Here is a 16,381-nt window from a genome sequence, read left to right on the forward strand (position 1 = left end):
CTGCCCTTGTCCACACCACTCAAAATGTCTGCCACCACAAACATTTCGTTGGGCGATATCTTTTTCTCCCCAGGTTCTCTTTCACTGTCCATTTCTTCCCTGCGTAAAGCAACAACTGGCCCGGATGCGCTGTCACAAACCTCCCTGGGAGAGGAAGCTTATCGGCTCACGGGATATCCAGCACCGTTCTCTCTCCCTCCCAGCTGGGATTAACTGTCACCCGATCACAACTTCACGGCGTGACTTCTCCCTCCCCTCATCCATCGAACATAAGTCTCCCAGCCTTCCTCCAGGGGATCTGCAATGGCGTGGGCTCAGCGAACTGTCGGCGCGGAGGAAGCGAGATTCACAACCGCGCTTTGGAGGATGGGTGTTTGGAACGGGGTGGGTGTTAATGCGTCCCTCCTCCTCTCGGAGGCAGGTTCTTGAAATATGTCATGATGCCGATCCAAGCTGGAGCGCCGGGTTTGAAAACATTGCATCTGGCCGCCCGACAAGTTCTGGTGGCTCCGCATGCAAAGACATTGAAACATTATATCAAAGGGTGTTCCGCCTGTGTGCGGAAGCCAAAGTCGATGCAGGGAAAGTTTTTTCGCATGGGTTATTAAAACCCTCCCTGTTGCATGCTCGACCCTGGCAGGTCCATTTCCATGGATTTTATAACCGATTTGCCGGAGAAGCCACGGGAACACGGTTTTATGGGTGGTGGTGGATCTTTTTTTTTCTAAACAGGCACATTTTATTCCTCAAAAATGTGCCACCGCATTCGGCATGCGGCAATTCCTAAACTGGGCCGGTTGTTTATCCAACATATCTGCCAGTCTACACTCCTCTCCCGACAAGGTGGTACATCCGACCACGGTCCCCAATTCATATCTGGAAAGTTTTGGGAAGGCTTTCCTGAGAGCTGTTGGGAACCACCCCAGCGTCGCCGCCCCTACCACGCTCACAAAGTGGCTGACCAATCAGAACGGGATCTAACAGAACGTTAGGGAAACAGTATTTTACGCGTTGTTATACTAACTATCATCAGGACAATTGAGTGCGATTTACTTGCATTCCCTTTTGCAGAGTATCGTGATAACAATGCCATTCATAGTAGCAAAAAAACCCCATCTCGCAGATTGTTTCTGGTCGGTCTTTTTCCAACCGTTGTCTCCAGCTGCCTGCCACCAGAGGTAGCTGCAGCCTCCAGAATTGTTCAAACAATGGATTTCTTAAGCTAGCGAGGGTTGGAAACGGATGCAGATCTACGCTCACGAGCAAAGGCCCAAGAATCACAAAGAAGTTCACAGAAGCGGACAAGCCGCCGCCAGACTTCCCTTTGTGTGTTGGGGAAGTGCGGTCTATTTGTCCACTAAAAACCTTAGAGACGTGCAGTACAATATTCAAAAACTTGGCAAGAAATTTGTGGGCCCTTTCTATGGGATTACAAAGGTGTGATCAATGATATTACTTCGCTTGGAACTGCCCTAACTCATTAAAGTAACATTCTACCTCTGTCTTTCATTCCCAGCTTGCTCAAAGGGGAGGCTGCCGTTTCAGATGCCTGGCAGCGACTCCCCGCCAGGGTTATAATTGATATTTTCAAGCATTTTGAAATAGATGCTATTCTGGACTCCCGCTTCTCCGCAATCACCGCCTGAGTATCTAGTTTCCATGGGTTGGCTATCCCTCTGGCCATAATCAATAGGCATATGCTGCAGAAAATTTTGATGCCCTCCTCCCTCACTTCTTTTCTGCTTTTCACAAAGCCTCTCTTCTTGATCAAGCTTCGGGAGGTTTTCTTAGGGAAGCAGAGTGTAAGGATGGCAGTTCTGCCTGGTTCTCTCCCAGCCAGCTGGCCTTGGACGGAATACTTGCCTTTCCAGCCGGGCGGTAAGGGCCAGAATCGGCGGGAAACAACAACCTGGTGGGCTGGCTTATCTTGCTGTCCTAAGATGAGCATCTCCGCTCCCATGAGATGGACCTGGATGGTCCAGGGAGGGGAAGGGTTTGAGTGCGCTATAACCACAAGTTTGGGCGGAGGTCTCATTTCCTGTCATGTCATTATTATTATTGTGCTTTCTAAGATGTCTGAATAAACGGTCTTATATCCAAAAGCCTTTTATTTCTGCTCTTTGGAATTCCTTACACTCTTCCACTGAGCCACATCCCGTTCCCTTAAAGCACAGGTGTCAAATTCACGGCCCTCCAGATGTTATGGACTACAGTTCCCATCATCCCTTGCCAGCACGATGTTGGCAGGGGATGATGGGAACTGTAGTCCATAACATCTGGAGGGCCGCGAGTTTGACACATATGCCTTAAATAATACTGATTGTCTGTTTCAGTACCTCAGAAACCTGAGTGTTGCAAAGGATGGAAGTTGTAAGGGGAAGCAGGCCTATTTTACTCTGTAAAATAATCTTCTGCCTGGGTAATATCTGCAGCATAACTGTCCATGGTCTCTTTCTAGTACCCAGACAAAAACAGCCGTTTATTACTGCCATATATCTTGACTAATTTAACACTGAATGACTGTTGCTTGAGTCCAAACTATACAGCAATAGGAACAGATATAAACAGGCAGTAAAAACGGCAGCCCAAACAAACTCTGAGTTGGGAGAGGCATGAAAGGGGGCCACGTATGGTAATTCCACCAGGCTGCGTGGTATAGCAGGGAAATCAGGCACTTACCCTGAGCATACATTATAGTTTGTGTGTGTACAATCCCATATACAATGTCCATTTTTCTTACTAGTGTTGAATGAATTTTACATTAGTCAATGAATGTGCGGTTGAATACACAGTTTAGACCCACCCACCCGGACATGCATATTTATTTCATGCTGGTCCCTGATTTTAAAGTGAATGTGGATAGATTGTTTTTCCACACGTGTGTGTGTCAGAATGAGGCACGTATACACTTTCACTGCAATGTGCAGCTAGCATTCCTGTCTCAATAAAACAAAACATAGCATGACCAAATACTCAGGGCTTGGTTCATCCTGTAGCCTCCAGAGGTGCACCGATTGAAGTTTTGGGAGGCAACGCTGGTGAATGGGTCTGCATCGCTGCCATCCCTTCTGGTGGTAGGAGGTCACAGCTGACGTATTGTGATCCCATAGGATTTTGAAGGTGAATTTTGGAGATGATTTGCCATTGCCCGTCTCTGAATGGGCTGAGAGTTTGGAGAGAACTGGGACTAGCCCAGGGTCACCCAGCAGGCTTCACGTGGAGGAGTGGGAACTGAATCCAGTTCTCCAGATTAGAGCCTGCCACTCTTAACCACTATGACATGCCCCCCTCTTCTACATATCCACTAAAATCACAGAGGTAAGACCTAGCCGTCGTTGCATCTGACCCCAAGAACCGCTTTGGTGTTTCCAGCCAGATGCAGTCTTACAGATTCCCAGAATCATTCAAGCAGCTGGGGTGGTGGTATCAGTTGAAGGGTGGTTGGGCAGCCTGCAGTGCTATGTAGCCAATTCCCCACCATCACTACTGGAGTCTGAAGCAGCACCGGATGAGTGGCAACTCTACAGCAGTGGGGATTCAGGGTAGCGTCTCAAGGCAGGGCAAGTGGGGGCTCCTAGCACAGCCCTCCCCCAGCAAATGGAGGGCCTATGACAGCTATTTAGTTAGGGTTGCCACCTCCAGGTGGGGTCTGACATTCCCCTGGAATTACAGCTCATCTCCACACTGTAGAGATCAGTTTCCCCAGAGAAAATTGCAGCTTTGGAGGGTGGACTATCTGGCATCTTGTGTCCCATTGAGATACCTCTTGCTCCCAAACTTTGCACAGTTTTCCACCCCAGAGCTGGCAACCCCCTATTTAGTCCAACATCTGGATTCCAATGTGGACCAGCGAAATGAATCTGAAAAAAAGCGTACGGTCAACAGCCCCCCCTTGTTGCCTGCCCCTGCTATCTAATATTGGAGAGATATACTACTTCTGGCCATGGAAGTTCCAGTTAGAGGCCTTCCCCATAGGTATTGTTAGATCTGTCTTCCTTGAATTTCTCTAGCCCCTTTTCTTTTTCCAAGTGGTCCACGCTCATGGCAGATCAATCCCCCAAATGTTTTCATTAGCTTGTCTGAGAGCCCACTGCAGAAGTAAAAACAACAACACGCAAGTGTGCTTAGCAGCATCCAATTTTCCAAAAAGTGGGAGTTAACCAAAACCTAGATGCCTCCTGCGCCACCAGGCATGTGGCCCACCCCTTGCCTTCACGCAGAGGTGGCAGCTGCGTCGGCTTTTGTGAACGTTGCAGTAAAGATCGCTTTACACCACAGGTGAGAGTATTCTTCGCTGAACCTGAACTGACATTTTGGAACAAATGAAGACATGAAGGAACGTCGGGTTTCCGTCACTTTATTTTGCAAAAATAGAAAAGCCCTGTCTCTTTTGTGGCACAGCTGAGAGTGCAGGGGTCAGGAGAGATTCCTCTAAAATACCATGGAAAGCTGTTCTGTAAACATCACAGAAGGGCATCACCCTCTCTTCCGCCTGTCCCCTCCCAGCAAACAGACTCCATTTTAAGGCCTGGGGTATTTTTTTTTTAAATTGACAGCTTAAGACAACTGAGAACAATCCGCACAGCTCCTGTTCCTTGGGATATCGTTAACCCTCGTCACCAGCTCTGGAGTAGGATGGGGTGGAGTAAATCAAAGGCAAATAAATAAAACCCGCTGAAAGCGTTGTCCCATTCTTGACCAGCAGGGGGCAGCAACACCTTCAGTTTCCGTTCCCCTAGTGGCCAAGGAGGCCCAAAATGTGGATGAGCCCCACCCGTGCCCGCCCCAGCTGTAAGGCAGCGGGAAAAGGGTATGGTTGGCTGGCTGCCTCTTGCCCCTGATTTGTGCAAGGGCTGGGGGTGGGGAGTTAGGTAAGAGAGAAGGAATAGCAGCCACTTCACGGTAAAGCATCGGCAAATGGGTCTGTTGTAGTGTTAGGACCTGGTGTCGCTAGGAGCAGAGAGTGCGGTGAAACTTATTCTTGCAAGGGGTTAAGAAAGCATTGGCTGTGTCTTTATTTGATCCATTGGTGCTGTGGAGGAGGGGGAAGCTGGTGCCAGTCCCCTCTAGGCCTGCAGGGGAAGGGAAGCCCCCTCCTCGTCACAAAAGTGCTAGGGAAACAGAGTTCGAAGCGGGGTTAAGACAAGTGGCACCACTGCTGGGAGGGCAGTAAAAGGAGGCCCTATGAGAGGAAATCAGTTAAAGTCCCTGGCTCCGCACCCCTAACCTCCACCCGTTCCTCGGTATCTTTGGTATCTAGTGTCCTTTGGGGTCCACTTCCCAGAGTCCTTAGCACCAGAGGGTGGGGGGTCAAAAGCATCCCAAGTGAGAACCAACACAGGCTCCCCCACCCCTACGCTCCCCTTCCCCCTCCTTGGGACTGGGGAGGTCATGGTAGGGGACTGCACCCCCAGCCCTTCCCACTACTATGGGATTGATCTCTGCCCCAACAACAAAACATTAGCATTTTATACAGCTAACAAAAACACTCACGAAAAGCCCCGTCCCCCCCTCCTGTACTCACCCCCTTAAAAAAATACACATCCCACCATTAGAGTCGACAAAAATGGTTATGAGCCCACCCCCTCCCGCCACCAGAAACGTTCTGATAGGGCATCGGGATGTGTTGAAGTCCTGGCTTTGCTCTCCCTCAACCCCCAAAGTCGTTGGTCCGAGATAATCTTAGTGCGCGTGGGGGAGCTGGGAAGAAGCGCCATCCCTCTGTTTTCACAGACCTGAATAAATAGCGTCCCGGATGCCTGGGTTCTTGGCTTGGGAGGATAAAGAGTATACAGATCCTCAGGAAGGACGACGGAGTGTTGAGAAAGGCAGGACTGCCATCTGGAGGCCTATAGGCTCTCGAGTCTCTTCGCCGGCTCTCGAGATGCTCGTTTTCCCACCGCACCAAAATTGCACATTTGGAGATCCCCCCTGTTTTGAAAGGGAGGCGCTCTGAGTCCAAGCCCCTTGGGGGCTTCCATGTCCTGAATATTTGGCTTGAGGGTACCCGACTCAACGGAACAGGCAACCTGGGACTTTGGCAAAGCTTTGGGGTTGGGAGCGAAGGCTTCCGAGTATGCATCCCAGACCCTGTAGGAAAAAGGTTAAGGCAAGAGACATCCACCCCCAAGAGGAGAGGGGTGTGCATGCCTCCTAGTTGGTCTGGAGCGCTGCCATTATCCCAGCCTCCGATGCATGGCCAAGAGCAGGGAAGGCAAACGTACAGTCCTGGCGGAAATGAGCAACGGGAAGGACCGGGAAGCTACATGGAAAAGGACTTTCTCCCCGCCTTTCCTAGCCTAGATCCTGGCTCTTGCGTGGCACTAGGGGGCCTCCTCCTGGCTCTTGGGGTCAGCCGGGCTCTCCTTGGAACTGGGGGTTTCTGCCGGCGGCGCAGGCTGAGATAATTCGTCTTCAAACATTTCAGGATTTTCCAGCATTTCTCGAATGAGGGGCGGCATAGGGCCTGGGATCTCCATCTTCAGGGTGATGGCTCGTTCTGCACCTATTGCGGGGAAACAGAAGAGGCGACAAATATGAGCATCTTGGAGCTTCCCTCCAGCAGCTGTGAGAGCAGCCGCCATGACCACCATGAACAATGTTGCCCCAGGCACCCCAATGTTGCCCCTGGCATAAGAGAGTGAGAGGAGCCACTGTATTCAAGTTTAGAGGACAAGTGAGCTGCAGACAAAATTTGGCCCTCAAAGAATCACAGAGTTGGAAGAGACCACAAGGGCCATCAAGTCCAACCCCCTACAATGCAGGAACACACAATCACAGCACATATGCTGATCCAAAGAAGAAGACTCCACCACTCTCCAAGGCAGTGCATTCCACTGTCGAACAGCCCTGACGGTCAGGAAGTTCTTCCTAATGTTTAGGTGGAATCTCTTTTACTTCACCTTGAATCCATTACTCTGTGTCCCAGTCTCTTGAGGCAGCAGAAAACAAGCTTGCTCCCTCTTCGACATGACATCCCTTCAAATATTTAAACATGGCTATCACGTCCCCCCTTAACCTACGCTTTTCCAGACTAAACATCCCCAGCTCCCTAAGCCTCTCTTCATAGGGCATGGACTCCACAGACCCTTTACCATTTTGGTAGCCCTCCTCTGGACCCGCTCCAGCCGGTCAATATCCCTCCTGAACTGCGGTGCCCAGAACTGTACACAATATTCCAGGTGGGGTCTAACCAATGCAGAATAGAGAGGTACAATTACATTCTTGATCTTGACACTATACTCCGATTGATACAACCCAGAATTGTATTGGCTTTCTTGGCCGCCGCATCATACTGCTGACACACTGAAGACTGCTTCCACACAAAGGATTTGCTCTGCCCCAACGCTCAAACTGAAGTAGGGGCTTTGGGGGCATTTATACTCTTGCCCCTTCTCTTGCTGATTGTGGGCTTCCAGAAGTTTGACTTCAAACCAGATTTGCTCTGATCTTTCCAGAAAGCTTTGCTCTGATCTTCCTCCTTGTACCTGCCTTTTTTTTTAAAGTGGTAGTAGGTACATAAGGCCCTGACCTGGATAGGCTGGGCTAGCCTGACCTCAACAGATCTTGAATCTGCTAGCAGGATCAGCCCCAGTTTGTATGAAAGACCACCAAAGGAACTCCATGGCTGCTACACAGAGGCAGGCAATGGCAAACCACCTTGGAAACACCATAAGGGGTCTCCATAAGTTAGTTGCAACTTGACAGGTACACATGAACCTGCCTTATAATAAATTGGACTATTGGTCAATCAAGGTCAGGATCATCTATTCCAGGGCAGTGGCTTTCCACCTACTACCTGGAGTTGCCAGGATTTGAATCTGGGACCTTCCACATGCCAAGCATATGCTCTACCAAGGAGTAAATATATCACTATAACGGGGTATTGCTACATCGCTGTACCACTGTAACACAAGAAGGAGGAGGAGGAGGAGGAGGAGGAGTTGGATTTACATCCCCCCTTTCTCTCCTGCAGGAGACTCAAAGGGGCTTAAAATCTCCTTGCCCTTCCCCCCCCTCACAACAAACACCCTGTGAGTTGGGTGGGGCTGAGAGAGCTCCAAAAAGCTGTGACTAGCCCAAGGTCACCCAGCTGGCGTGTGTGGGAGTGCACAGGCTAATCTAAATTCCCCAGATAAGCCTCCACAGCTCAAGTGGCAGAGAGGGGAATCAAACCCGGCTCCTCCAGATTAGAGTGCACCTGCTCCTTAACCACTACGCCACTGCTGCTCCTAACTAACAATGTATCTACTACTTTTTTCCCCCCCAAGCCAGCAAAAACCCATTCAGAAACACAAGGGGTGGGTACTTAGGGAAGACAGGTGTAACGGGGACACTTATATTCAAGGGCGAGGGAGAGATATTATCCCACCACTAGCCACCAATTGTAACGGGAACGTGTGACCTACAATCAAGGTTTCCACTCAACTGACCAGTGGGGTTTCCTTTGACACCCACAATATCCCAGGCTAGTGTTCAGGGATCTTCTTTTTACTCTGCTGCCACCATTAAAGGGAAGGAACTAGGAGTCCCAAAACTGACCTCTGGCTGCCAAATATAATAAAGGATCCCCTCTCACATATGCTCTTGGTCTGAGGGGAATGTCCTTCAGAGTCCCATATACAAAAATGGAGGGAACTCAAAATTGGCTGGGATTCTAGTCTCTCAGACAGGCACTCTTCAACCTCTCACACACAAATGCAGGCTGGCATGAGGGTAACTTGAACACAACGAGTTAAATTTATTTTGAAAACAAAAGAAAGGCTTCTTAAACTGGCTCAGAGAGGTACTAACACTTGATGGTTTCAGAGAGGTTCTTTTCACTTAAAAGTTACAGAGCTTCCAATGTTACTTAGGTTTCACACACCCACAGACACACACAGGTCTCTCTTCAGAAACGACTTGGCTTTTATACACTTTGCTTTTCCCCACAGGCAGACACTAGTCTTTTGCTGTACCTCCCCCACTGGATCAACACACACCCAGTCTAGGCCCTGTGGGATTCTGGCATACAAGCCTCCCTCTCCCACTGTTCCAAACTGGCCAAACTGCCACTGGACTGGTCCTCCCAAGACTGGTGTTGAACTGGGTAGGACAGACTCCTGGGTCTGGTCAGTGTCTACTGACAAGCCTCTGGCCGGCGCTTCGCTCTGCACCAAAAAGCCAGTGCCTTCCTTCCTCTCACAAGCTTCCGTCGCTTGAGGAGAGTCACCAGAATCCTGCCAGCTATCTGACCTGGCCAGAACTCCTTTACACCAGAGACAGAGCAGGGAGACTTCACTCCAGACTCTGCTCTCTGAACACAAGCTGTTCTCTCCAGAGCTCTCCACACAGAACTGTCTGACAGGCTCTCTCTGTCTTTCTGTTTATCTAGCAGCGTTTTAGTGCCCCCTTCCATTGGCCAGGGGCAACAGTGCCTTCCATCGACCAATCACCTTGCTTTTGTTTAAATTAGGGCCTGCTGCCTTACTTTTTCTGTCACACAGGCCTCTTTAAGCAGGCCTGCTTCACACCAGCCCTTCAGGGTGGGGCAAGTCTGTTACATTAGGCATGAGGGGAAAGTGAGGAAAGACTGAAGCATTGTAGAGTGCAGATGTTCCATTAGTGCTGCTAATGCCCCTGCCTCTGGAGTGGCAAGAACTGAACAATGGGGAATCATTCTCTCATGTGGAAGCAGCCAAAGAGATGTTTTGCACCCGGGACGAGAGTCAGTGAAGTGTCAGCAAGCAGAGGAACCAGAGGCATCTGGGATCATCTAGCCCCATGCCGTCAGGAAAAGAGGTTGGTGTCAGATCAAAGAGCACAGCACTTCCTGATGTTATGCAAGTTAACAAATCATTTTGATGATGATCCTATGTGCCAGAGCGTGGGATCACCCAGACAATTTGTGCTCACCTTTGGTGCTGATGCCCCGTAGGTCGGTGATCTTCATCAGCATGCGGGGGAACATGTACGGCTTGTTGGGCCGACGCCGGCGAGCATAGATCTTCAGCGCTTCCAGCAGCGGCTCCTGCAGCTTGTCCACTTTCTCTGGCTCCTCCAGGTCCATTCGATCTGGGAACAAGGGAGCAACACATAAGATACCAAACAATACTGTTACCTTATCAATATTTTTAAAATATGTTCAGCTCTCTAAATGGTATTTGGAATTTCCTGGGATACTGGTAAAGGAGTCACCAAAATCCCAGAACTATTCAGGATTAACCATGAGGCTCTTAGAACTGTTTTCATTTATTTATTTATGTATTTATTATTTCAGTTTGATATCGCCCCCCCTCCCCTAAGGGCTCTGAGCAGTGTGCAATTTGATACCAATTTGATTTCTTTATTTCCTGAATGTCTGTGTCTTCCGAGTCTCACTATCAGTTTGGCAGGTTTTGGGTTCCACTATTCTCTTTCAAGTTGTTTTTGTTGACTATGCAAAGTTGTATTCTTTGTGTGAGTTGCTCTGTGCCAAGTTTGCTGTTTAGCGGTGGATTCTCGGGTTTTACATTGCTTTAGATTCTCACGCTGTACATTGGTGTAGGTTCTTGGGTTTTACATTGCTGTAGATTCTCTGGTTGTACATTGGCTAAATTAGCTGATTTTACATTTGCTAGGCTTGCAACAACATTCTAACTTTTTCACTTGGCTGATTCTCAGGTTGTAACTTGGTGGCAATTCTTGAGTTTTACATTTTTTCCCTATGGGAATCAATGGTCCATGATTAGGGGCACCTGATTCATGGGCCCATAGAATTGGACGTCTTCATCTAATTCACTTGAAATTGGGCGCTTATTTAAAGAAGAAGCACCAGCAATTCTGCTGCAATTTTGGTACTAGTAACTTTAAAGCAGGCCCCCAGAAAGATTCTCCAAAGGGAATAATGGAGCATTAGAATTCCCCCCACACACATACATCCCAACCATTGCATCTGAATAACAAATCGGTATTTAGAACCTGGGAAACCAAGAATATCAATGTATTGTCGAAGGTTTTCATGGCTGGAATCACTGGGGTGCTGTCTGGTTTCCGGGCTGTATGGCCGTGTTCTAGCAGCATTCTCTCCTGACGTTTCGCCTGCATCTGTGGCTGGCATCTTCAGAGGATCTGATAGTAGGAAAGGAAAGCAAGTGGTGTATATATACTGTGAGGTCAATAGGTGAGGCCATTGACCTCACAGTATATACTCCACTTGCTTTCCTTTCCTACTATCAGATCCTCTGAAGATGCCAGCCACAGATGCAGGCGAAACATCAGGAGAGAATGCTGCTAGAACATGGCCATACAGCCTGGAAACCAGACAGCACCCCAGGAATATCAAGCTTTTGGGCTCCCTGATATCTGGAGCTGGAAAACAATTTTTTTTCCAAGCTTCACATCCCTAGTTGCTGGGACTTGGCTCTGCATCCCCCTGACCACCTGCAGCCTTTTTAGGTAGCACCCAACCAGGAAATGTTCCTGTAAGTTAAAGGGCCAGTCTGCCCTTGCTATAAGGATATTTGAGTTTGGTGGCAGCAATTTCAACCTCTGGGTACAGCCAGCAAGAGAACAGCAGTTTGCCCTCCCCCATTCTACATCCACTCCACTGATAATGAAAACTCTTCCTTTCTTTCAAGTGTTTCCGGAAGCTGCACTCAAGTTTCTGTGAATGGACTCTGCTTGTTTCTATGGTATTCTAGCTTTTAAACTTTGTCCTAATGGGAGCCGTATTTGTTTTTATCCTGTTCTATTGACATCGCCTTGAGATGACTCAGAAGCTTTATGATCAAATGTATTTTTGAAAAACTCTTTGCATTTGCAATTACGCAAGAAAGCCCAGAGCGTACCAGGCCCAAAGTAGGGCAGACATCAAAACTTGCCTCTTGCTGGGGCACCGTTCTGTTTTCATTCCCTGCCTATCCGGTCAATTTAAAAACACATGCACAAACCTCGCTATACAAAAAGAGCTCACGCAGACAGCCCAACAAAAGAAAACAGGGTGAACGGCCAACAAACAGAATATGAGGTTATTTATTTGCAGAAATGTATAGCTCTGCACCACCATCTCCCCACTCCCCACTTGCCGACCACATTCAGGGGAGATAACAGCATACTGAACGTTGGCTAGCCCATCCTTGGTCCCCAAAACCTAGTCTGAATCAACAGGCTTTGGGATGACATCTGGGCTCTCATTCTCCATGACATCTGAAGAGATGTCACCTTGGGAGTGGGACCCGGCTGTTAGGTCCTCTCTTTCTCACAATACTAGAACCAGGGGGCATTCACTGAAAATGCTGAGGGGGAGAATTAGGACTAATAAAAGGAAACACTTCTTCACACAACGTGTGATGGGTGTTTGGAATATGCTGCCACAGGAGGTGGTGATGGCCACTAACCTGGATAGCTTTAAAAAGGGCTTGGACAGATTTATGGAGGAGAAGTCGATCTATGGTTACCAATCTTGATCCTCCTTGATCTCAGATTGCAAATGCCTTAGCAGACCAGGTGCTCAGGAGCAGCAGCAGCAGAAGGCCATTGCTTTCATATCCTGCACATGAGCTCCCAAAGGCACCTGGTGGGCCACTGCGAGTAGCAGAGTGCTGGACTAGATGGACTCTGGTCTGATCCAGCAGGCTGGTCCTTATGTTCTTATGGGCCAGCCTTTAGGCAATTCTGAAGCAGAAAGGGCATTGCAAACCTGGTTGAAAGCATTTCCAGTCAATCCTACAAAGCCATATGCAACACATAAGGATGGAGCATATCCAGGTGCCTTTGGGAGCTCATGTGCAGGATATGATATACCAGAACCTTCAAGGATTTATGAGTCATCAGCAGAACTTCAAGTCACATGAACACCTACAGCTGCCTTTCTGGCCCCTTCCGCACATGCAGAATAATACACTTTCAATCCACTTTCAATCCACTTGGCAGCTGGATTTTATGGAGCAGAATAGCAAAATCCACTTGCAAACCATTGTGAAAGGGGATGGAAAGTGCATATTGTTCTGCATGTGTGGAAAGGGCCGTAGTGAATCAGACCTTTGGTCCATCAAGGTCAGCCTTGTCTATTCAGTCTGGCAGCAGCTCTCCAGAGTCTCAGGTGTAGGTTTTTCACATCACCTGCTGCCAGGTCCTTTCATTGGGATGCCAGGGATCGAACCTGGGAGATGCCAGGGATTGAATCTGCACACCAGCAGATGCTCTACCATTTTGCCACAGCCCTGCCCCAGTTTCAGAAGGCAAGAGGGACTCAGTTCAGAAGAAGAAGAAGAGTTGGATTTATATCCCCCCTTTCTCTCCTGCAAGGAGATTCAAAGGGGCCTACAATCTCCTTTCCCATCCCCCCTCACAATAAACACCATGTGAGGTAGGTGGGGCTGAGAGAGCTCAGAGGAACTGTGACTAGTCCAAGGTCACCCAGCTGGCATGTGTTGGAGTGCACAAGCTAATCTAGTTCACCAGATAAGCCTCCACAGCTCAAGTGGCACAGCAGGGAATCAAACCCAGTTCTCCCGATTAGAGTGCACCTCCTTTTAACCATTACACCACCATGTGATGTGCTCCTCTGTCATCATATTTGAAAGCTGCTGTGTGTGTGTGTGGCGACAAGTGATTCATATATGTGTGTTGTATTGTGTGTGTGTGGTGACAAGTGATTCGTATATGCACGTCAAGCGAGGACTGTGACATCAAGCATGCAAAGTTATGCAACTGTGTCTGAGTTGGTGTGATTTTTCTAATGGCAGATTCGGGTTGCAGAATTTGGGAATTCTCCCCTCCTCCCAATAAGTCATCCTCCGACTCTTTTTCTCTGCAGATGGAAGAAAACTGCAGACCCAGCCAAAACTCCTGCTTGCTCCTTAGAGCAATGACACAGACAGCACTTATGAGAGCTGGGAGAATTGTCCTTGCAAAGACAAGGGCCTTCACGCCAGCCCACAGGAGAATACAAATACCGTAGGAGCAGCCAGAGGGGCCGTTACCTCCACAGATAAGGCAGATGGCACTAAGCAAGCCGGTCTCTGTGTCGTCCATTTCAAGAGGCAGCAACTGCCCAGCGAAGGCAAAGACCAAGTCGGTGAGGGGCCCAAATCCAGCATTATGCATCTGGGTGCGGTTCAGAGTCAGCCCATCTGAGAAAGTCATGGTGTCCTGCTCAGGGGTGTAGCGGGTACAGATACGGAGCATCTGTGAGAGGTGTAGAAAAGAAGGTAATAAAGAACAGGTCAAGGCAAAGAGAGCAATTACCAGTCACTCACCAAAATTATGTCCCATAGGGCCCCTCAGGCTACTAAAAAGAGCATTTTCAAATCCATTTGGGGGAGATGCAATTCAACTAGTCCAGGGGTCTGCAACCTGCGGCTCTCCAGATATTCATGGACTACAAATCCCATCAGCCCCTGCCAGCATGGCCAATTGGCCATGCTGGCTGGGGCTGATGGGAATTGTAGTCCATGAACATCTAGAGAGCCGCAGGTTGCAGACCCCTGGACTAGTCAAACTACCATCACCATTGAACCAAGCGGCTGTGAGAACTATAACACTCTCCACTAACTCAGCCGTTCTTTGCCCAAAATATACCTCAGATGTTTATATCCTTATATCAAAATCCATGTCAAAATATAACCACAGTCTTAATACAGGGCTAACTGCCTCTTTACATACCTCTAACAAAACCGTATTTTAAAAGTACAAACTTAAACCATAAACTACACAGATGGGCTAGCTGCCTCAATATGGTTATGTTATGACATGGACTTTGATATAAGGATATAAACATGTGATGTATATTTCGTGCAAAGAACTGTCAAGTTAGTGGAGAGCGTTATAGTACTCACAGCTGCTTGGTGTAATAGTGGTGGTAGTTTGACGACGAATAAGAGCAGGCAGGCAGAAGATTATTTTATGGAGTAAAATGGACCCACCCTCCTTTACAACCACCATTCTTTGCAACATGCAGAAATTTCTGCTGTTGCTGGTGGGGATACTGAAATCGACAATCAACATCCTTTAAAGGAACAGTGGCATGCCGAAGATCCCAAGTTCAGTCCAACATGTCCAGTTAAAAGGACCAGTCAACAGGTGATGGGAAAGACCTCTGCTTGAGACAGACTTGGGCAATCCACGTAGACAGTTCTGACCCTGATGCACCAATGATTTGATTCAGTATAAGGTCACTTCATATGTGTTCATATATAAAAACTGGGGTCCCAAGAGGAAGATGAAACATATCAGTGCTAAGCATGCCAAACTAGAGTTTAGAAGGCCATGTACAATCCATCCAAGGCACTCAAGGCAATGTCACATACATGAACGTATACATACATGAATCTGTCATGATATATAAAACAAAGGTACACAAGGTCATTTTCTAGGCAGCAAAAGGTTTGCCTGGCCACAAGGGCCAGGAGCCGGGAAGTCTGGGGGCAACCAGCTACAGTTGACCTTTAATGTGATTGGTGCATTCAACTGTGACTCTGGTCCAATGGGAGACTGTTGCCGGGAAAAGTACTAAGCTTGAATGTATAAAGCTGTGCATTGTATATATGCAGTATTCTTTTCTATTCTAATCTTCTAGTCTGTTCTAGTGTTATAGTACTGCTGAAGTGTTGTGTATAGCCTTGTAGTCTTATCTAGTATAGTCTTGTGTAACCTTGCAACTGCTGAGGAAAACCTTCCTATTGGAAAGAACATCTTGCGAGGACAGTTTTCTTTTCCTAAGGTGATCGGAAGCTGCAGTGTGTGCAGGAAGACTACTAGACCTTCTTCTCTACTCTAAGCAGCTCCGTTTTAAAGTCTGCTGATAGAATCCGCCCTATACTGAATCAGAAATGAAAAGGTGTAGTGGAGCTTCAGCAAGAAAACAAGGGAAACTTACTACAGCAAGGCAAAGGCAGAAAATGCAGAAGTATAAGCATTTAGTGACACAGAACAGAAATGTATGTACCACACATATCCCCAAAAAGGCAATCAGTGCAGAAACATATAAACTAATCTTACAATCCAAAAAACTAATCCAGAAAATTCCACATAATAGCAAGTAAGTCAGAAGGATTCTATGAAATATCAGAATCACAAGTAAGTCAGCTAATCACAGGTCCAAAGGATTCAATAGGACTCCATATGGTAACAGAATTATGTCCCATTATTGCTGGCAGATTCAAAATGAGGCAAGTCATAAATGAGTAGATACTTGACATGAAAAGCAACAACTGAAAACGGGGAGTGCTGGATAAAAGATCCGTTTCGCCCTCAGTACAAAGGGCCTGATTGCTTCCAATAACAACTTTTTCTGGATTAGTTTTTGGATTGTAAAATTAATCTATATGTTATTGTACTGGCACGTACACTTTTGTTATCTCTCTCACATGGAACACTTATATTCCTGCATTTTCTGTATCTTTTTTTGTAGTAGGTTCCC

General features: G+C 47.8%; 1 protein-coding gene across 2 annotated transcripts in view; it reads right to left on the reverse strand.

The window, feature by feature from the left end:
* Positions 1-4,341: 4,341 nt before the first annotated feature.
* Positions 4,342-16,381, reverse strand: part of RARG (retinoic acid receptor gamma) — a 206,913-nt gene continuing 194,873 nt past the window's right edge. For both annotated transcript variants that reach the window (XM_048490523.1, XM_048490522.1), the window contains 3 exons: positions 13,944-14,148; positions 9,895-10,053; positions 4,342-6,505 (listed from right to left, as the gene is read on the reverse strand). In XM_048490523.1, the coding sequence (XP_048346480.1) occupies positions 6,324-6,505; positions 9,895-10,053; positions 13,944-14,148 (546 nt within the window). In that variant the 3' untranslated portion in view covers positions 4,342-6,323. The remainder of the gene's footprint in view (positions 6,506-9,894; positions 10,054-13,943; positions 14,149-16,381) is intronic.

This window comes from Sphaerodactylus townsendi, linkage group LG03, assembly GCF_021028975.2.
Source record: "Sphaerodactylus townsendi isolate TG3544 linkage group LG03, MPM_Stown_v2.3, whole genome shotgun sequence".
Lineage (NCBI taxonomy): Eukaryota > Metazoa > Chordata > Lepidosauria > Squamata > Sphaerodactylidae > Sphaerodactylus > Sphaerodactylus townsendi.